Source organism: Lynx canadensis, chromosome E1 (assembly GCF_007474595.2).
Source record: "Lynx canadensis isolate LIC74 chromosome E1, mLynCan4.pri.v2, whole genome shotgun sequence".
Taxonomy (NCBI): domain Eukaryota; kingdom Metazoa; phylum Chordata; class Mammalia; order Carnivora; family Felidae; genus Lynx; species Lynx canadensis.
The window spans coordinates 16,305,590-16,328,666 of record NC_044316.2 but is presented as its reverse complement, the minus strand read 5'-3'; the positions used below and the strand labels follow the sequence as shown (position 1 = coordinate 16,328,666).

At 36.4% G+C, this 23,077-nt stretch overlaps 1 protein-coding gene across 1 annotated transcript in view; it reads left to right on the top strand.

Annotated features, from left to right (window-relative positions):
• Nucleotides 1-1,614: 1,614 nt before the first annotated feature.
• Nucleotides 1,615-23,077, top strand: part of NSRP1 (nuclear speckle splicing regulatory protein 1) — a 60,552-nt gene continuing 39,089 nt past the window's right edge. The window contains exons 1-2 of the mRNA XM_030295676.1: nucleotides 1,615-1,660; nucleotides 2,856-2,949. Coding sequence (XP_030151536.1) covers nucleotides 1,641-1,660; nucleotides 2,856-2,949 — 114 coding nt within the window. The 5' untranslated portion in view covers nucleotides 1,615-1,640. The remainder of the gene's footprint in view (nucleotides 1,661-2,855; nucleotides 2,950-23,077) is intronic.

Sequence of the window (23,077 nt, the reverse complement as noted above, 5' to 3'; positions counted from 1 at the left end):
AAGAGACTCTTAAATACAGAGAACAAACTGAGGGTTGCTGGAGGGGTTGTGGGTGGGAGGATGAGTGAAATGGGTAAGGGGCATTAAGGAAGACACTTGATAGGATGAGCACTGAGTGTGATAGGGGATGAATCACTGGAATCTACTCCTGAAATCATTATTGTACTATATGCTAATTAGGATACAAATTAAAAACAATAATATACAAATAAAATACAGTATATGACAAGTTTATTAATATTGTACTGTAGTCAACATCCCTGTGAGCATATACAATGGCCCCCATGCAGAAGATCCCATTGAGCCAATAGACAGCCGTGACCCCGTTAGCGATAGTGAAAGTTGTCCTACACAATAACCCTCCTCTCTCTCTTGTCTCCCTCACACCAGCCACAAAGGTTTTCAAAGGTTAAGTGCAGGTTAATTTATTTTTCTTTATATTTTATATTATTTTGTATTTTATTACGGTATTATAATCATTTTTATATGAGTATTTTGGGTTATGGAACAAATCGTCTGAGTTTCCATTATTTCTTATGGGGAAATTCACTTTCATATACATATGCTTTGGATTAAAAGCATGTTTCCAGAATGAATTATACTCACAAAGGTTTTATTGTATATACTATCAACATGAGATCCACTTTTAATATAAAGACACAAGTAGATTAAAATAGGTTAGAAGTATGGAAAAAGATAAACTATGCTAACAATAAAAACTGTCTATATTAAAATCAGATAAAGTACAGAAAGAGAAAAAAAGACAGGGTCATTTCTTAATGGTATCATGGTCAATGCAAGAGGACCTAACAATCCTAAATGTTTAAATACCTAAATAATAGGATTTCAAAATCGGTGAGACAAAAACTGACAGAATTAAAAGGAGAAATAAACAAATCCACAATTACAGTTGGAGATTTTAACATCCTTTTGTCAGTAACTGAAAAGATCTCTTTGGCTGCTAGAAAACTAGTTTTGAACAGGTCAAGAGCTAGTGGATGAACAGACGAAAAGCGACTAGAATTTAAAAACAAAACAAAACAAAATATATATATATATAACATATAATTTTGATTCCTATATCCAGTATTACCACGATGCTGTTATTAATAATTTCGTCTATGAGCATAGGTCCTATATTAACATACAGATTTTCAGTTGCCAAGTTACCCTGAGCCAGGTATACTCACACTGAAGTCTCGGTGGAAAAAAAAAAAATCGATAGCTTTACGGCAGTGTTTTTCAAACTTGACTATCAAAGCTACCTGCAGGGCTCTGTAAAATTCAGATTGCTGGGCCCCATCCGGGAGTTTCAAATGCAGTAAGTCTGGGAAACCGCCAGAGAATTTGCATTTTAACAAATTCCTGGTGATGCTCCTGGGACCACACTTTGGGAATTGCTGGCCTAGAATTTTGTCATTCCTTTCTTCCCAAAACGTCCAGGCAGCCAGTTGGTTTCCAAACAAAGCCAAAGGCCGTAGGACTCGTGCCCTTGCAAGAGGGAAGCAGCTCAAGGGAGGGATTCAGCCGCTAAAAGTGTTTCAGGCCGCCCAGATCCGCGCGAGAGTGTACGTGATGACGTTGACGTCTGCGTGAGCGTCACGTAGCCGTCGGCCACGTTCAGCGGAGACGGGAGCAAGATGGCGATTCCGGGCAGGCAGTGAGTGATCCGGGAGTTAGGGTTAGGCTGGGAATGAAAGATCACGGCGACTTAGTCTTTGACCGACGAGTAAAAGTGCGCTGGAAGTGAAGGGGCTTTGTCGTCAGGGATAGAGGCGGGGAAAAGCGAGAAATCCTGAGGAACATATTCCCCTCCCCCCCACATTTTCCAGGATGGAAGTCCGAAGTTTGAGGGAGAAACTTGTGAGGAAATAAAGGAAGTTAGGCTGAGGGGCAGAGAGCGAGACTTTTCTATTTTCCAAAAGCTCGGTCTGAGGCCCCTCAGTCTTGCTTCCTACCCCGCGCTTGAGTTTCTCCCTGGTTGGATGCTTTCAGGGGCAATGAGAAGAGACAATTCCTGGCTTCCTTAGAGGGCCTTGTTCTCCTTGGCTGCTCAAGTCCTGATTCCCGCCCTCCCTCCTTGTTTTAGGAATGTTGTGCTGAGAAGTCACAAAAGGGTAGGCATAATAGGGACCTGGGGTATACGTTGCCGCAAGAGAGACAAATATTGTATGTTCTTGAAAGTTTTACCTTTGATGTATAATTCTTACTTTCGATGGAGTTTCCCGTCATCTCGGCATTTTAAAGGCCAAAGCGTGAGAAACTAAATGAGTTGGACCTGATGGGATGGTTTTCTGAGATGCTCCAAGACAGAGCAAATGAGCGCAATAGAATATAATGGGCATTTGTCCCGTGACTTCTTGAGTTTCTCAGTTACTGTAATCTTTTAAAAATTTTTCGTGGGTCACATTACCCAATAACTTATTTTAAACTATGTAAGTACCCAGTAGAAAAAAAAAACAACAAACAGCTATTTTCTTGTTCGACCACAAGGATAATTTAGAGTGTTTTAAAATTTTTAGTAGGCATGAAACGAGCGTTCCACTAACATGTTCTTTCTAAAACATTATTTCATCATCTAAAACATTTCTGAACTCTTCAGTTATTTCTCTTTTTTTATTAAAATGGTATTTGAATTTGGCCCGTGTCAGCAAATAATTACTTAGAAGAGTAATTATAAAATCTTAACACACATTAGAACTTTGAGATCATTGGAAAGCGGAAACCCTGTTCTGTGTTCATAAGCTGTGTGATATGTTTTGACTTGGTAGCTTCATCTGGAAGAAGTAGTGGATGTATTATTTTTTAACATTTAAATATAATGGTGTAATTTCTATTTCAAAAACAAAATGCAGGTATGGGCTTATTTTGCCAAAGAAAGCACAGCAGTTGCACCCTGTTTTGCAAAAACCATCAGTGTTTGGGAATGATTCTGATGATGATGATGAGGTAAGGGAACCTATGTTTTTCTATTGCATTATTGGAAATAGAATTTTTTAAATCGAACTTGTGAATTTGATGTCTTTGCTTGCCTTAGTTGTTTGTCATTACAGTGTATCTGGAGTATATTATTTACAGAATCATCAAAAGGAATATTTAAAGAAATTCTTTTCACTGATTTTTTTTTCCTTCACTAATGTTACATGGGTAATCTAAGATTTTTTTCAGAAGTTGTGATTTTCAGTTATTTCTAAGTAGTTACACAAAGCTGTTTTAGACAGCTAATACTAAAGTAACAAAATTATTAGTGTAAAGATCCCTGAAAATGAGGTATTAATATGTCACCAATTTCCTAGAAATTTTTATTAGCAAAGTAGTTTCTTTTAAGACTACTTTTGTGATTATTAATTGTCTGCTAAATGTAGTTGTTCAGTTTTGTAATTATGGTAGTGCATGAAGTTACAATTGATTGTTCTACAATAATAACACCTAATATGAATATTTTCTATTTTAGCAGCCGAAACTATGTTTTCCTGTGAAATCTACAGCTTATAGCAGAAACAACCTCAAATGTATGCTTATGTCTTGAGTCATTTTCTGTATTTCTGAAAGACCTTTGCATCAGTTAGTCTGATAGTTCCTTTGGTCTGGCAGAAAGATAGCTTCTCTTTTTACTCATTTTATAATGACATAGGTAGGTAATTGAACATATTTGATACTTCTTTGCTTTTGCTTTCTTTCTGTTGAAGAAATTGGCTCCAGACACTGTCTACTTCCCTACATTCTGCCCCAGGCAACTATCTCATTGTGATTTTGATTTGCATTTCTCTGATGGCCAGGGATGTTGGCCATTCATGTATCATCTTTGGAGAAATGTCTATTCATATCATTTATGTATTTTAAAATTGAATTATTGCCCTTTTATGAGTTACAAGATTTCTTTATATATTCTAGATATAAACAAGTCCCTTGTTAGATATAATTTAAATATTTTTTCCCATTCTTTTGTCTTTTCACTTTCTTGATAGGATCCTTTGAAGCACAAAAGTTCAATTTTGAGAAAGTCCAATTTATTTTTTTTATAGGTTTCTATTGCTTTGGTGTCATACCTAATAAACCGCTTAATCCATTGTGATGAAGATTTATACTCGTGTTGTAGTTTTACCTCTTAAATTTAGGTCTGTGATCCATTTTGAGTTAATTTTTGTATATGGTATGAGGTAGGGGTCCTACTATTAGGACCTAGGTCCTAATAGTAATAATACTATTATTTGCATATGGATATCCAATTGTCCCAGTAGCATTTGTTGAAGGCTATCTTCCATTGAATTGATAGCACCCTTGTAGTTTGTTTTAATGTGCCTTTTCTTTTCTTTTCGTTTTAATTTTAGAGGATGGGAGGCACCTGGGTGGCTTAGTTGGTTAAGTGTCTGACTCTTGATCTTGGCTTGGGTTGTGATCTCAAAGTTCCTGAGTTTGAGCCATTGTCAGGCTCTGTGCTGACAGTGTGGAACCTGCTTGGGGTTCTTCCTCTTCCCCTATCTCTGCCCCTCCCTCCACACCCCCCCCCAAATAAATAAACTTAAAAAAAGAATTCAAAGAAGAAAGAAAAAAAAAACCTGAAAAATAGCGGTGGGGGGAGGGAGGGATGAGAGAGAGGAAGAGAGAGAATCCTAAGCAGGCTCCATCTCCATGATTTGGGGCTTGCTCCCACAACCCTGGATCATGACCTGAGCCAAAATCAAGAGTTGGTCGCTCAACCAGCTGAGCCACCCAGCCCCACAAATATTTTTTTAAGTCATCCTACCATGGATATGCTTATTCTAATGTTTCATATAAATCGTCTTGGCACACCATATAATACAAAGCAAAATATTTGAGAAGGATGGATGTACACAAGTGATCTAGAAAGTATAGTCATATTACTGCTCTTTCTTTTCCATTGTGAAATGAGGCTGGTGTACAGTGACGCTAGAGCTAGAGAAAGCTAGGGCTAAGCCATTTTGCTCTTTCTTCATTCTGTCCCTCCCTGCCTCCTCCCATTCTTTTACATAAAGGGACTTTAATGCAGAGAACTGGTTACATAAGTAATGGAAGACTTAAGCCAAAAAGAATAGATGGTGAGGCAACCCAGAGATGAGCCAGTGGTGATAAATGGAGGGATACAGGTAGAATACAGGTCCTGGAGGCCAAGGGCTAGGGTTATCTGGTGGGAACTAGACTCTTCCCGAAGGAGCTGAAGCCACTTAGGGAGATTCAGTTTTAGGTAGAGAAAAAGGCAGGGTGGAATTCCTTGTTTTTTCCCTTTCTTCTACCTGCCAATAGATCATTGTTGTCTTCCATTGGTAGAGCTCAGCCAGAAGCCAACTGACAAGCTGCAGCTTAGTTCTTAATGAACAGGATATAAAACTTTTCTTCAGTATGCCTTACCAATAAGATCAGTCTAATGAATTCCAGCTTATTCTTATACTGAGAAATTAATTTCTTAGTTAAGTATTTTTAAATATTTGTGAGGTTTGAATACAAAATCTCTTATTTAAAAAATCAACAGTTTAAGCAACAATAAAGTTTTTCGTGCTTTATAAAATATAAAGGTAAATTTTATGGTTCTTTTCCTAAAGAAGGCATTTGGTATACCAGGAGAAGAGCTGCTGTAATGCACATCCTTTTATTGTTATTTATAGCAATTTAGCAGAAGCATTTATGAGCCCAAATTTAAGATCAGACTTTTCCTTCCACAGGTCCAGCAGATGGGGCCCTAGTAAATGAATTCAGTATTAATATATGCTTATATCCAGAGTAAGTTTAAAAACTGGAAAGTGGTAGCCCAGCACTTTAAATTACTATTTAAATAGTTTTAAATTATCAGAACTAATTAGAAATAATATTTTGTTCAAAGGTAGGGGAGATAGAGTTTTTTACCCCTTATGAGTAAGAGGTTTATATTGTATCCAAATGCAACTGTCTGATCATAAGTATTTGAGTGATTTTGCTATTATAGTAATGTGTTTATTCCATTTTATCCAGTGTATCCTTTTTTCCAGTGCCATTGCCACCACCTTCATTACTTATTTTAATACTTTGTAATTAGTTTCCTTATCACCTGTCTCCTTAAATTCGTTTGAAATACTGTTGACAGATTGATCGTTCTAAAGCACAGTTGTATTCACTTAAAACCTCCTTGCTTTTGAACCTGAGTGTATTTAAAATCTAAACTACTAATCCTGACATTGGAAGTCTTCCCTATGCTTTGGCTTCAAAATGCTTATTAGCATTTTTTACTAACTGTCCTCCTCTATGCAAAGTACACTGTCATGTTTGTAATTTTTCACAGCTCTGCTTTTCTTCACACTGGAAGTCTCCCCATCCTACGTGTCTATATTATAGCCATCCTTCAAAACCCATTGCAAAAGCTGCTTCCTTCAAGATTTCATACAGTGGGTGCAATCTCATCCTTTTTATGTCACTCTACTTATCTTAGCACTTAGCTTTTCATACTTTGTGTTGTAAGTTATTTGCATACATCATGTCACTATCTCGGAGTATGAGCTCCATAAGTTAGGATCTGGATATCTATGCTGATACATTTTTTTTAATGTTTATTTATTTATTTTGAGAGAGAGAGCGAAAGCGTGAGCACATGCACATGCCCATGAGCAGGGGAGGAGTAGAGAGAGGACAAGCTCCATGCTCTTAGCTCAGTGCCCACTGTGGGGCTCAAACTCACAAACTGTGAGATCATGACCTGCATTGAAATCTAAATCAAGAGTCAGAGGCTTAACTAGTAGCCACCAAGGTGCCCCATGCTGGTACTTTTACTACAAGTACAGTTATTTACTTAGATGTTTTAGCTGTCTATATTGTAAAGAGACAGGTAGTAGAGCAAGCCCACTACAGAACTTTGCTTTCATAGTGTGAAAGCAGCCATTAGACAATGTATGAATGAATGAGCATGACTAATAAATATATTCTAATAAAACTTTATTTACAAAAGGAGGGGTGGCTGGATTTGGTTGTAACTTACTGATCCCTGGTCTACACAATTATTCTCAAGAGTACTTGTGATAACCAGTAGTATTTCACAAATTTTATAAGATAGTCTCTGACCAAAATTGATGTTGCATGACAGGTTCAACAAGGAACTTCCTTTTAGATATTTCTCAGTAATGGATGCTTGTTCATTTTGTGTAGCATAGTGACTTTTCCTTTTAATCTTGGCAATTGAAATGCTTATTTCTAGACAATATTCTTGCAAGATCCTATTTTGCACAGTATTTCATAATGCCATGAAGAAGTATCCATACAACCTGAAAGTTGTTGCAGTTTTGTATCTTTATCCTTTAAGAGGATAAGTTAAATAATGTATATAATGTACTTAATATAATGTTTAGGACATAATAAACGTTACATGTATTTTAAAAATTGCATTTGTACAGTTTATTAAAGCTCTTACTGTGGCCATGTTCTCATGCCATTAATATTCCTTGAAACTGGAATTTTTAAAATGGCTTATGGAAATTTGTCATATGGATTGTATGTCTCTCTCAAAAATAAATAAACATTAAAAAAATAATTTAAGGGGTGCCTGGGTGGCTCGGTCGGTTGAGTGTCCGACTTTGGCTCAGGTCACGATCTCGTGGTTTGTGAGTTCAAGCTCCACGTCAGGATCTGTGCTGACAGCTCAGAGCCTGGAGCCTGCTTCGGATTCTGTGTCTCCCTCTCTCTCTGCCCCTCCCCTGCTCATGCTCTGTCTCTCTCTGTCTCAAAAATAAATAAAACATTAAAAAAAATTTTTTAAATAAATAATTTAAATAAACTTAAAGCATGAGGTAAGGTGAAATAAACAGAATACAAAATTGAATATGTATGATTGTACAAAGCTATATGTACATGTATAGATAGAAAAATGAAAACTATTATTTTGGATGACAGGATTTGGTTTTTTTATTTAAAAAAATTTTGTTTATATTTGTTTATTTTTGAGAAACAGTGAGACAAAGTGTGAGCGGGGGAGGGGCAGAGAGAGAAGGAGACACCGAATCTGAAGCAGGCTCCAGGCTGTGAGCAAGAGGTCAGCACAGAGCCTGATGTGGAGCTCGAACCCACAGACTAAGATCATGACCTGAGCCGAAGTCAGACGCTCAACCGACTGAGCCACCCAGGCACCCCTGGTTTTTTTATTTAAAAAATTATTATTGTAATTTTGAAGAATAGAAGGAAATGAGTACTTAAGAAAAAGATAATAATTGTATATTCTTGAAGTTAGAAACATTAGCAAGTAACGGGGTTACATAGTACACTTTCATTGCTTTCATTATTGCTTGATCTTTCTCCACTTTAATTCTCATCATTTATTTATTTATTTAAATTTAACTGCATTTATTTTTTTTTTAATTATTTTATTTATTTTGAGAGAGAGAGAGAGACAGAGAATCCCAAGCAGTCTCCACACTGTTATCGTGGAGCCTGACACGGGGATCGAACTCAGGAACCATGAGATCATGACCTGAGCCAAATCAAGAGTTGGACGCTTAACCAACTGAGCCACACAGGTGCCCCTAATTCTAATCTTTTAAAAACATTGTCTTGAAAAGTAGTCTTCATAGTTCTGTTTTTCCTAATGAAAAACTGTTCTTAGTTGGAAGCCTGTTTGGCTTGCTGATGGTAAGAAAAAGTTAAAATACTAATCTATCTGAACCAATAAATTTTCAGTTGTGTTTTTTTTTAATCACTTATATGATTTTCTATTCCTCTGGATATAGTTTGGTACAGTTAAAATAACAGTTTTATATACACATGACAAAGCGTGTGATGTATGGAAATGGCGGGAAATTTAGGTTATTTTAATGGTAACTAAGAATTTTTTACACTTTTCTCATGCTATTAAAATGAATTCCTGGTAAATTTATGATACTGAATGTATCTAACAGCAGTATAGGCAGTGAGGAATTTAAAGTTATTGTGCAGTTTTGCTAAAAATGCATCCCCTGATTTGCTGTCCAGGAGTGAAACAGAAACAAAATGTAAGAGGGGAGAAAAGGACAGCACTAAATGAAATGATAGAATTCTGTTAAGAGTGGGAGAGATGACAAGAGAATTCTATTCTTATTTTTTAAGTAAGCTCTATGCACAGTGTGGGGCTTGAACTCATGACCCTGAGATCAAGAGTCATGCTCTATGGACTGAACCAGTCAGGTGCCCTGAGAATTCTATTCTTATTTTATCTCCCAGTAGGATGGAAATATTAGAGAAGTAGCTGAGAGAACCCAGATTATGAAGATGAGATAAAGTAGGAGTTTTTGGGGTTTTTTTAGGAAGGAAATGATGTATAATCATGAGTCCTTGAAGATAAGTAAAGTTGATTTGTGAATCTCTGTTTAAATCTGTGCATTTTTAGCCAAATTTACTTACATTGGCACATGGGCAACTTATTTTTTAAAAATCTTTTTTGGTTTGAAATATAATGCATAAGCATTATTTTATTTTTCAACTCCAGAGTTTTGGTTTCTTTTATAATTTCTGTCACTTTATTGATACTCTCTATTTGATGACACATTGTTCTCATACTTTAGTTATTTAGACATGGTTTTCTTTATTTGAAATCATTCTGTGTATGGATCATACTTTTCTCGTTTCTTTGCATGTCTCTTAATTTTCGGTTTGGAACTGAAAGTTTAAAATAATATAATATGGCAACTCTGGAAACCAGAGCCTTTCTTCTTCCCAAGGTTTATTGGAATTTTTTGTTGTTTTTTGTTGTTTTTGTCTTTTACACAGAGACTTTTCTGAACTAATTTTTAAAGTTTATATTTTTTTGTGTGTGTGGCCACTGAAGTCTCTGCTTGGTTAGCTTGGTGGTTAGCTAATGATTTGACAGAGCTAGCTTTTTTTTTTTTATTTTTTTAATATTTATTTATTTATTGAGAGACAGAGAGAGACAGAGCTTGAGCAGGAGAGGGGCAGAGAGAGAGGGAGTCGCAGATTCCAAAGCAGGCTTCAGGCTCTAAGCTCTCAGCACAGAGACGTGGGGCTCGAACTCACGAACCACAAGATCATGACCTAAGCCAAATGGGATGCTCAGTCGGACTGAGCCACCCTGGTGCCCCTGACAGACCTTTCTTTAAATACTTGTAACTAAGTCTCTAGTCTGCCAGGAGGCTCTATGTGCGTGCTGGGCAGGTGTATAGTATACCACTAGGCATTTTACAACTTTGCTTTAGCCTTCACTTCTTGCTTGTGCAGTCTCAGGGTCAGTTGTGAGAGTTTAGGACCTTCTCAGGTTTTTCCTGATCAGGCACAAATGTCTTTGTACGTATGTGGGCTTCATGATCCCCAGGAATATGTTGGAACTTTCAAATCCCCCTATTGAACATCCTATTTCTCAACGTTTCTTTTTAAGCTTTTTGGTTAGCCTATTGTTTACCCCAACTGTTATGCACTGCGCACTGCCGCAGGCAGCCCTGAAGTTCAGCAGTTGTCTTTGATTGTTTTTGACAGACACCCCCAGGGAAAAAGCTGTTTTACTTTGGCACTCTGTCACGTCAAATAAAGACTGCCTACTGAGTGGTGTCTTCAGGGAACCACCAGACAGGTCCAATAATAATTCTCTGGAATAGGGGTTTTGAAGGAGCTCTAACCCATTCTGCCTCCTCTAGTGGCTGCCAGATTGCTGGTTTCTGCCATGACTGTGGGCTGTTGTTTTAGGCTACCATGGCACTAGGGAGGGGATGATGGAAATAGGGAAAGTTAAAACACCACAAAGTTCTTAGTGAAATTCAGCTATTCTTGAATAAATGCTCCCTGAGCTCCTGTAAGCCTTTGGTTAATTTCCAGAGTTCGGAAAAAAAAACTGATTCTGACATTTTTGCCAGTGTTAAAGAGTTTTGTTGGTCCATCCTCTGTCATTTTCAGTGACTGTGACTCTCCAGGTTATCTTTTAAGCTTCTCCAATGCATTTTCGAACACTTCAGACAAAGTCATCTTCTTGGTTTTAAAATCACTATTGACTTCTCCTTGCTTTTAGAATTAAGACCAGCATCTTATTTTTTACCTGCAAAGCTATGCATTATCTTGCTGTTCTCTTTAGCTCTTTTCCACTGCCCTGCCCTATTTTATTCTTTAAAATTGCCTTAGGTCATCTAAGTGAACTTTAGTGTCACTTTCAAGGTACACATTGAAAAAACTAGAAATTTTGATTGGACTTGTATTGGATTTATAGGTACTATAGAAGAGAATTGATATTTTAATATTTTAGTCTTCATTTATTCAGGTATTTTATATATCCTTTAGTACAATTTGAAAATTTCCTCAATTAAGGTCACACCCATCTTTTTTGAGTTTCTTTGTGTCTTTAGTTCTTTTATCTGATATTTATTATTTCTCTGTGTCATGTGTGTGCATGTTATTGCATTCCCTGGAAACTAAATATGGTGATAAACAGAAACTGATAGAAACATTCTTTAATGTTTCTTTAATGAGAGTTGCTTATAAAATTTTATAATTAAATCTGATGTTTGGGCTGTTGGCTTTTGGTACTGTTTCTAGTTTACTAAGAATTTTTATCAAATGAATATTAAATTTTAATCTTTTTAACATCTATTAATATGAGTTTATATTAATTTTTTGAAGTTAAACCATCCTTGTATTCCTAGAATATTTGATTTATTATTTACTTTGATTTGGGGCACTGCACTGATCTTTTTACCAGTGATTTCCATTTCTGAGGTCTTTGACTTAATTTCATTGTTGAGTACTTTTTCGGCATGTGCTTATAAGGGCATTGTTTCCTAAGTTCTTAATTATTAAGGAATGATTGCTTATTGCTTTTGTCACCTAATATCTACTTGAATGTGTGTAGTATTTCTAACGAATAATAAATTATTTCAAAATCCTGTAGATGTTATTTTCCCTAGTATTGAATGTTCTTGTGAGGAAGTACAATACTGTGTTTTATTTTTTTTGTAAATCTCCAAGATGACTTACTTTTTCATTGGCTTGGACAATTAGTATTTTCTTTATTTCTTTAAGTTCAGTGTGTTGTCATGCAAATCATTTTGAATTTTTTCCTGGAATGAATGCATTGTTGTTTTTTACCTAAATATTTTTTTCTTCATTTCACAGAAATTTACTGTCATTGTATCAGAGTATTTTTTCTGATTCACTTGCTAGGTTATCTTTTTGGAAGATTATCTTTGCCTTTCATATTTTTGTGTATTTATTCATTATTTCACTCAGTAAATCTTTAGTGATTCCTGTTCTGTGCCAGTGAAACAAAGCCATGGCCCTTGTGGAACTTACATTCTAGTGGGAGGAACAGAGGTGATAAATAGTTAACCTAACAGATAAGTAAATTACATGGTAATTTAGAAGATGTCAAAGACTGAGCTTCTGACTTTTGATTTCAACTCAGGTCATGATCCCAGGGTCGTGGGATCGAGCCCCGTGTTGGGCTCCATGCTGAGCATAGAGCCTGCTTGGGATTCTCTCTCTCTGTCTCTTTCTCTCTCTCTTTCTCTTTTGTCTCTGTCTCTTTCTTTCTCTTTCTCCTGCCCCTCCCTCACTTGTACACTCTCTCTAAAATTAAAAAAAATAATAATAATAATAATAATAAAGAAGGTGTCAAGGACTAAGAAAATGTAAAGCCAGGTAGGATGAGAGAGTTAAATAGATATTTGGGGAAATTACTTGATTTTTGTCTTTTTCTCTGCATTAACCATTATTATCTTAAACCTTTGTCAGTATTTCAATTATATCTTTTTTTTCAGTTATATGTTTTTTGCTCTTTTTAATTTATTTATTAGCTTTAATGGTGGTGTTTCAGTCCTCAATATGTTAGCTCTGCAGTCTCCTTTCTATCCCTTTTATTGTTTTATTATCTGACCATTAACTCATTTGGTTTAATTTGATCTTATTTTCAAAGAATTTTACAGAGAAGAGAGGAGATGGAGATGATAACTTGAAGGAATAATAGAGTTGGTGGAATTTTCCTTTTTGTGGTTTTCTTAGGATAGAGGTGAATTATGGATGTTTAGGCTGGAAGGGAAGAATCTGAAGGAAAAAGATTATACAGCTACGGACGCTAAGGTGTCAAGGAAGTAAATTGGCATATATCACACACAGAGTCCTTTGGTAATAGTTAGATTTTGAATCCAGAAGATCTGCCTGATTCCAAAGTCCATGCTTTTAACATTGTAATGTACTCCCTATGAAAAGTAGTTTGTTTATAGTGGAATTTAAAATTTTTTTTAATGTTTATTTACTTTTGAGACAGAGAGAGGCAGAGCGCGAGTGAGGGAGGGGCAGAGAGAGGGGGAGACACATAATCCGAAATACGCTCCTGGCTCTGAGCTGGCAGCACAGAACCCGATGTGGGGATCGAACCCACAAACCTTGAGATCATGACCTGAGCCGAAGTTGGACACTCAACTGACTGAGCCACCCAGGCGCCCCTATAGTGGAATTTTAAAACTTTGAGAGAATGGATTTCAGAAGCAATAGAAAAAGGGTTAGTCAGGGGACTGGCAGAGATCAGATAGACTTCAAAGAGTGCATCTTGTTTACTAGTTGGAAAAGGAACACAAATAGAAGTTATGTTGAGACATGGTTTTTACCATGTGAGATTACACAACTCTGCCTTCTGGTGACTTAGGAATATTTTGAGGAGATGGGGCTATTAATTTTCAACAAAGTGGGTATCCAGTTGCCCAGAATATTTAAAAAAAAATTTTTTTTTAACGTTTATTTTTGAGAGAGAGAGACAGAGTGCAAGCAGGGGAGGGGCAGAGAGAGGAGACAGAATCCGAAGCAGACTCCAGGCTCTGAGCTGTCAGTATAGAGCCTGAACGCGGGGCTCGAACCCATCAGCCATGAGATCATGACCTGAGCTGAAGTTGGACGCTTAACTGACTGAGCCAGCCAGGTGCCCCCAGAATTTTTTTTTTGATGAGTCTATTCCAGGGGTTTTAGTGGAAGTGTTACTACTTCCAGAGGGGCGTTAAGAAATTTTTGGAGTGGCTTTTGCTTATTGTAGTATTGAAAGTATTACACCATTTTTTTTAAAATCCAAGTTAGTTAACAAATAGTGTAATAATGATTTCAGGAGTAGAATTCAGTGATTTCATCACTTACATGTAACACCCAGTGCTCCTCCCAACAGGTACCTTCCTTAATGCCCATCACCCCTCAGCCCTCCAGCAACCCTCAGTTTGTTGTCTGTATTTGAGTTTCTTATGGTTTGTCTCCCTCTCTCTTTTTATCTTATTTTTCCTCTCCCCACCCATCTGTTTTTCATGTAGACCAGGCAAGATAGATATTCTGCATTTCATGACCCCCATCCATATAGGTTAAATCCCTCTGAACATTTATATAGATGAAAAACTATAATTTTATGAGCCTAGACCTAAGTTCTTTTTACACATAAACACAAAATAAGTTTTGTACATTTTATTTTTATTAAATAAATTTTAATAAAATAAAATTTTAAATACTTTTTAATTAAAAAGTATTGATTTTGCACGGTATAGTGTATGCTAACATTTCCCCTAATTTGACCATTTTGTAGATTGAGGGAAGATTATATCTTATTTTGTTTAAAACTTTACAAAAAAAAACTTTACAGAGAGTTCCCCATTTAAGAAAATCAGGTCACTTGTCACCAGTGTCACTTGTGGTGTTTGAGTCACCAGTTCTGCAGTCAGCATTTGTATCTGTAGCATTAATAGTGATTACAGTGAGTCTACATAGTAGAAGCTTTTGATAACTACTGTCTTCTGATGTGCTTATGCATTTACATTTTGAAATAGTTTATGTTTTTCCATTATAAGTTACTTCCCTTTATTCTGTATAGTTCCTTATGGATGTATATATGTGTATCCAAAACTGCACAAGAAAGAAGAAATATGTATATAGTTTTTAAAAATTACATGTAGAGAGTTACGTGTGTTTCATTTCAGTATAAAGGGCCCTATAAAAGGGTATTGAGTATAACAGGACTTAGAAATACTGTTCTGTGCTTTCCCAATGATGTAAAAGGACTCATTTATTATATATTAAATTCCCATACATATGTGGGTCTGTTCTCTAGACTGTTCTCTTCCATTAATTTCTTTCTCTAATGATGTTCTGTAATGCAGTTTTACTTCAATTTAGCATTATAATCTGGTTTGATATACAGTAGTACAAAGAATAAGAAAAAGTAGTATTTATTGAGCACTTGCTATTTGTTAGCCATTGTTCTGTTTTATATGAATAAATTCATACAGTCATCACAATAACACTAAATATTACCGTATTTTGTTAAATCTAAGATGCTTTGTTAGTGATGCTTTCTTGATGTTACCAGAAAGTGTCAGTAGAAAGCTTTCATTTGGCACAGCATTATTGCCTTCTGGGTGACAGCTGTTATTTTAAGACATCATCAATTTCTGATACATTAAAATATGAAAAAATATGTTGTAGAATCATTGAAATAGGGTGTTGTCATCTTCATTTTACAGTTGAGGAAGCAGGCAAAGAGAGTTTAACTTGCCTAATATCACGTAGTCACTTGATTTCATAGCGCATATGCTTGATTGGGATTTTTTAAATTTATTGATACATTTTCCAAGCATTTATTGCTGATATATAGCAATAGTTGTTTTTGCTCTAGGTTTATGTTAAATACCCTTTTTCAAGTTAGAGGAGTTGCCCTCTGTTGTAGATTATTCATTCCCAAATCTTCTTATTTATAATTATTGGGTAATCCTGTCTACTGGGTCCATCTCTAGAGAGTTCTCCTATCAGATGCTTCTCCTGGTATATACTTTCTGCCTTGATACTAAGCTTATCCATGAATCTTGCTTTAACCACTGGAATGTGAGTGAAACTGATAAGCTATATCTGAGCAGAAGCTTTCAAAGCCATCTTGTGATTGAGCCATTGCTTTTCTGCCCTGCCATAGGAACAGCATGTTGTAGATAGGGACTGCCTTCAGCCTGAAATGAAGACAGTATGGACCTACAAACCATCTACAGTGGACACACATCATGAGCAACAGATAGACGTTTATGTTGTAAGGCTTGAGATTTTAATGTTGTTTGTTAACACAGGCTAAATTAGTGGAAGTTGACCAATAATCTAGATTGCTAAAAAATTTTATTAGGCATTTGGATCGAGTTTTATCACATTTTTTTGACATCTGTTACTATGGTGAATTATATTGATAATTTTTCTAAAAAGTGAAACTATTTAAATACTAGAATAAACCCTGCTTAGTCTTCTATTCTTTTATATGTGCAGCTGGATTTTATTTGCTATTTTTTTTTATTGTGGAAAAATATATATAACATAAAATTTACCATTTAACCATTTTTAGGTGTGACATTAGGTACATTCACGTTGTGCAATCATCACCACCACTCTCCAGAACTTTCTTTTTTAATTTTTTAAGTTTATTTATTTATTTATTATTTTTTTAATGTTTATTTTGAGAGAAACAAGGTGCTAGTGGGGGAGGAACAGAGAGAGAAGGAGACCCAGAATCCAAAGCAGGCTCTGAGCTGTCAGCACAGAGCTCGACATGGGGCTCAACCTCATGAACCATGAGATCATGACCTGAGCCAAAGTTGGAAGCTTAACCGTCTGAGCCACCCAGGCACCCCTAAGTTTATTTATTTTTGAGAGAGACAGAGACAGAGCATGAGGGGGGGAACGGCAGAGAGTGAGGGAGACACAGAATCCAAAGCAGGCTCCAGGCTCTGAGCTGTCAGCACAGAGCGTGATGTGGGGCTTGAACCCATGAAGCGTGAGATCATGACCTGAGCTGAAGTTGGACACTTAACTGACTGAGCCACCCAGATGCCCCAAAACTTTTTTTTTTTTTTAATTTTTTTTTTTTCAACGTTTATTTATTTTTGGGACAGAGAGAGACAGAGCATGAACGGGGGAGGGGCAGAGAGAGAGGGAGACACAGAATCGGAAACAGGCTCCAGGCTCCGAGCCATCAGCCCAGAGCCTGACGCGGGGCTCGAACTCACGGACCGCGAGATCGTGACCTGGCTGAAGTCGGACGCTTAACCGACTGCGCCACCCAGGCGCCCTGCCCCAAAACTTTTTAAGTTGTAATATGGAAGTTCCAGTGACCCCCAAGATCCTTTCATGAGGTCTGTAAATTCAAGACTATTTTCATTAGACATTTGGCTTTTTTTTTTTTAGTTTTTTTTTTAATTTTATTTTTTAAAATTTACATCCACATTAGTTAACATATAGTACAACAGTGATTTCAGGAGTAGATTCCTTAGTGCCCCTTACCCATTTAGCCCATCCCCTTTCCCACAACCCCTCCAGTAACCCTCAGTTTGTTCTCCATATTTATGAGTCTCTTCTGTTTTGTCCCCCTCCCTGTTTTTATATTATTTTTGTGTCCCTTCCCTTATGTTCATCTGTTTTGTCTCTTAAAGTCCTCATATGAGTGAAGTCATATGATTTTTGTCTTTCTCTGACTAATTTCACTTAGCATAATACCCTCCAGTTCCATCCACGTAGTTGCAAATGGCAAGATTTCATTCTTTTTGATTGCTGAGTAATACTCCATTGTAAATACATACCACATCTTCTTTATCCATTCATCCACTGATGGACATTTGGGCTCTTTCCATACTTTGGCTATTGTTGATAGTGCTGCTATAAACATGAGGATGCATGTGTCCCTTCGAAACAGCATGCCTGTATCCCATGGATAAATGCCTAGTAGTGCAATTGTGGGTCGTAGGGTAGTTCTATCTTTAGTTTTTTGAGGCACCTCCATACTGTTTTCCAGAGTGGCTGCACCAGCTTGCACTGCCACCAACAATGCAAAAGAGATCCTCTTTCTCTGCATCCTTGCCAACATCTGTTGTTGCCTAAGTTGTTAATGTGAGCCATTCTGACAGGTGTAAGGTGGTATCTCATTGTGGTTTTGATTTGGATTTCCCTGATGATGAGTGATGTTGAGCATGTTTTCATGTGTCGGTTGGCCATCTGGATGTCTTCTTTGGAGAAGTGTCTATTCATGTCTTTTGCCCATTTCTTCACTGGATTATTTGTGTTTTGGGTGTTGAGTTTGATAAGTTCTTTATAGATTCTGGATACTAACCCTTTATCTGATACGTCGTTTGCAATTATCTTCTCCCATTCTGTCGATTGCCTTTTAGTTTTGCTGATTGTTTCTCTTGCTGTGCAGAAGCTCCTTATTTTGATGAGGTCCCAGTAGTTCATTTTTGCTTTTGTTTCCCTCCCTTCTGGAGACATGTTGAGTAAGAAGTTGGTGCGGCCAAGATCAAAGAGGTTTTTGCCTGCTTTCTCCTCGAGAATTTTGATGGCTTCCTGTCTTATTTTTAGGTCTTTCATCCATTTTGAGTTTATTTTTGTGTATGGTTTAAGAAAGTGGTCCAGGTTCATTCTTCTGCATGTCGCTGTCCAGTTTTCCCAGCACCACTTGCTGAAGAGACTGTCTTTATTCCATTGGATATTCTTTCCTGCTTTGTCAAAGATCAGTTGGCCATATGTTTGTGGGTCTATTTCTGGGTTCTCTATTCTGTTCCATTGATCTGAGTGTCTGTTCTTGTGCCAGTACCATACTGTCTTGATGATTACAGCTTTGTAGTATAGCTTGAAGTCTGGGATTGTGATGCCTCCTGCTTTGGTTTTCTTTTTCAAGATTGCTTTGGCTATTCTGGGTCTTTTCTGTTTCCATACAAATTTTAGGATTATTTGTTCTAGTTCTGTGAAGAATGCTAGTGTTATTTTGATAGGGATTGCATTGAATATGTAGATTGCTTTGGGTAATATCGGCATTTTAACAATATCTGTTCTTCCTATCCAGGAGCATGGAGTCTTTTTCCATTTTTTTGTGTCTTCTTCAGTTTCTTTCATAAGCTTTCTATAGTTTTCAGCATATAGATTTTTCACCTCTTTGGTTAGATACATTCCTAAGTATTTTATGATTTTTTGTGCAACTGTAAATGGGATCGATTCCTTGATTTCTCTTTCTGTCACTTCATTGTTGGTATATAGGAATGCAACCGATTTCTGTGCATTGATTTTGTATCTTGCAACTTTGCGGATTTCATGAATCAATTCTAGCAGTTTTTTGGTGGAATCTTTTGGGTTTTCCATATAGAATATCATGTCATCTGCAAAGAGTGAAAGTTTGACCTCCTCCTGGCCGATTTGGATGCCTTTTATTTCTTTGTGTTGTCTGATTGCAGAGGCTAAGACTTCCAATACTATGTTGAATAACAGTGGTGACCGTGGACATCCCTATCTTGTTCCTGACCTTAGGGGGAAAGCTCTCAGTTTTTCCCCATTGAGGATGATATTAGTGTCGGGTCATTCATATATGGCTTCTATAATCCCAAGATATGCCCCTTCTATCCCTACTTTCTTGAGGGTTTTTATTAAGAAAGGATGCTGTATTTTGTCAAATGCTTTCTCTGCATCTATTGAGAGGATCATATGGTCCTTGTCCTTTCTTTTATTGATGTGATGAATCACGTTAATTGTTTTACGGATATTGAACCAGCCCTGCATCCCAGGTATAAATCCCACTTGGTTGTGGTGAATAATTTTTTTAATGTATTGTTGGATCTGGCTGGCTAATATCTTGTTGAGGATTTTTGCATCCATGTTCATCAGGGAAATTGGTCTATAGTTCTCCTTTTTAGTGGGGTCTTTGTCTGGTTTTGGAATCAAGGTAATGCTGGCTTCGTAGAAAGAGTTTGGAAGTTTTCTTTCCATTTCTATTTTTTGGAACAGCTTCAAGAGAATCGGTGTTAACTCTTCCTTAAATGTTTTGTAGAATTCCCCTGGAAAGCCATCTGGCCCTGGACTCTTGTTTTATTATTGTTTTTATTTCTGCTGTGTTAGTTGTGATCTCTCCTCTTTCATTCTTGATTTTATTTATTTGGGTCCTTTCCTTTTTCTTCTTGATCAAACTGGCTAGTGGTTTATCAATTTTGTTAATTCTTTCAAAGAACCAGCTCCTGGTTTCATTGATCTGTTCTGTTTTTTTTTGGTTTCAATAGCATTAATTTCTGCTCTAATCTTTGTTAATTCCTGTCCTCTGCTAATTTCTGGTTTTATTTGCTGTTCTTTTTTCCACCTCCTTGAGGCATAAGGTTAGGTTGTGTATCAGATCTTTCTTCCTTCTTTAGGAAGGCCTGGATTGCTATATACTTTACTCTTATGACGGCCTTTGCTGAATCCCAGAGGTTTTGGGTTGTGGTGTTATTATTTTCATTGACTTCCATATACTTTTTAATTTCTTCTTTAACTTCTTGGTTAGCCCATTCATTCTTTAGTAGGATGTTCTTCCGTCTCCAAGTATTTGTTACCTTTCCAAATTTTTTCTTGTGGTTGATTTCGAGTTTCATAGCGTTGTGGTCTGAAAGTATGCATGGTATGATCTCAGTCTTTTTGTACTTACTTAGGGCTGATTTGTGTCCCAGTGTATGATCTATTCTGGAGAAGGTTCCATGTGCACTGGAGAAGAATGTATATTCTGCTGCTTTAGGACGAAATGTTCTGAATATATCTGTTAAGTCCATCTGGTCCAGTGTGTCATTCAAAGCCATTGTTTCATTGTTGATTTTTTGATTAGATGATCTGTCCATTGCTGTGAGTGTGGTGTTGAAGTCTCCTACTATTATGGTATTACCATCGAAGAATTTCTTTATGTTTGTGATTAATTGATATATATATTGGGGTGCTTCCACATTTGGTGCATAAATGTTTACAATTGTTAGGTCTTCTTGGAGGATAGACCCCTTGATTATGATATAATGCCCTTCTGCATCTCTTGATACAGTCTTTATTTTAAAGTCTAGATTGTCTGATATAAGTATGGCTACTCCAGCTTTCTTTTATTGACCATTGGCATGATAGATGGTTCTCCATCCCCTTATTTTCAATCTGAAGGTGTCTTTAGGTTTAAAGTGGGTCTCTTGTGGGGCACCTGGGTGGCTCAGTCTGTTAAGCAACTGACTTCATCTCAGGTCATGATCTCACGGTTTGTGGTTTTGAGCCCTGCATTGGGCTCTGTGCTGATAGCTCTGAGCCTGGAGCCTACTTCGGATTCTGTGTCTCCCTCTCTCTGCCCCTCCCCCGCTCGTGCTCTGTCTCTCTCTTTCTCTCTCAAAAATAAATAAAATGTAAAAAAAAATTCTTTTTGTTTTAAAGTGGGTCTCTTGTAAACAGCATATAAATGAATCTTGCTTTCTTACCCATTCTGTTACCCTATGTCTTTTGATTGGAGCATTGAGTTCATTGACGTTTAGAGTGAGTACTGAAACATCTGAATTTATTGCCATTATGATGCTTGTAGAGTTGGAGTTTCTGGTGGTGTTCTCTTGTCCTTTCTAATCTTTGTTGCTTTTGGTATTTATATATATATGTATTTTCTCCCCTCAGAGAGTCCCCCCCCCCCTTAAAATTTCTTACAGGGCTGGTTTAGTGGTCGCAAATTCCTTTAATTTTTGTTTGTCTGGGATATTTTATATCTCTCCTTCTGTTTTGAATGACAGCTTTGCTGGATAAAGAATTCTTGGCTGCATATTTTTCTGATTCAGCACACTGAATATATCCTGCCACTCCTTTCTGGCCTGCCAAGTTTCTGTGGATAGGTCTGCTGCAAACCTGATCTGTCTTCCTTGTAGGTTAGGGACTCCCCCCCCCCCCCCCCCATGCTGCTTTCCTGATTCTCTCCTTGCCTGAGTATCTTGTGAATTTGACTATGATATATGCCTTGTTGATGGTTGGTTTTTGTTGAATCTAATGGGGGTCCTCTGTGCTTCCTGGATTTTGATGCCTGTGTCTTTCCCCAGGTTGGGAAAGTTTTCTGCTATGATTTGCTCACATAACCCTTCTTACCCCTATTTCTCCCTCTTCTGGGACCCCTAGGATTCTGATGTTGTTCCTTTTAATGAGTCACTGATTTCTCTAATTCTTAAATCGTGCTCTTTTGCCTTCATCTCCCTCTTTTTTTCTGCTTCACTATTCTCTATGTTTGTCCTCTATATTGCTGATTCTCTGTACTGCTTCATCCATCCTTATTGCCGCTGCATCCATCCGTGATTGCAGCTCAGTTATAGCATTTTTAATTTCATTCTGGCTATTTTTTACTTCTCTTATCTCTGCAGAAAGGGATTCTAATCTATTTTCGACTCCAGCTAGTATTCTTACTATATCGTGATTCTAAATTTTGGTTCAGACATCTTGTTTGTATCTGTGTTGGTTAAATCCCTGGCTGTCATTTCATCGTGCTCTTTCTTTTGGGGTGAATTCCTTCGTTTTGTCATTTTGAAGGGAGAAAAGAATTAACGAGGCAGAAAAATTAAAATTAAAAAAATTAAAATCAAAAAAATTTTAAAATTAAAAAATTTAAAACACACACAAAAATCAAATAAATGATGCTAAATCCTAGGTGTGTTTTGGTCTGGGTGTTGAATGTGGTTTGACAGATTAGAGAAAAAAAAGGAGGGGGAAAAGGAAAAAAAGGAAATCATTTGAGAATTTGAAAAAATGAATACACTGGAGTAGACTAAAATGAGATGGTGGAAGTAATATCGAATTTGAAAAAATATACACAGAAGTAAAGAATATAGTAGAAAAAAATTAAAGGAAAATATTTTTAATGAAAAAAATAAAAATGAATTTTTTCTTTTTCTATATTCAAGAAAAAGAAAAATAAAGAAAAGAAAGGAAATCGTTTGAAAATTTGAAAAAGTGAATACACTGTAGTAGACTAAAATAAAATGATGGAAGTAAAATAGAATTTGAAAAAATTTACATCAAAGCAAAAAATATAGTAAAAAATCAAAGAAGAATATTTTTAATAGAAATTAAAAATGAAAATGAAGTTTTTCACTTTCTGCATTCAAGAAAAAGAAAAATGAAAAAGAAAAAAAGGAAGATTGTTTGAAAATTTGAAAAGGTGAATACACTGAAGGAGACTAAAATAAAATGATGTAAGTAAAATAAAACTTGAAAAAATTTACACAAAAGTAAAAAATCTAATAAAAATTAAATAAAAATATTTATTTTATTTTATTTATTTATTTTTTTTTTAATTTTTTTTTCAACGTTTTTTATTTATTTTTGGGACAGAGAGACAAAGCATGAACGG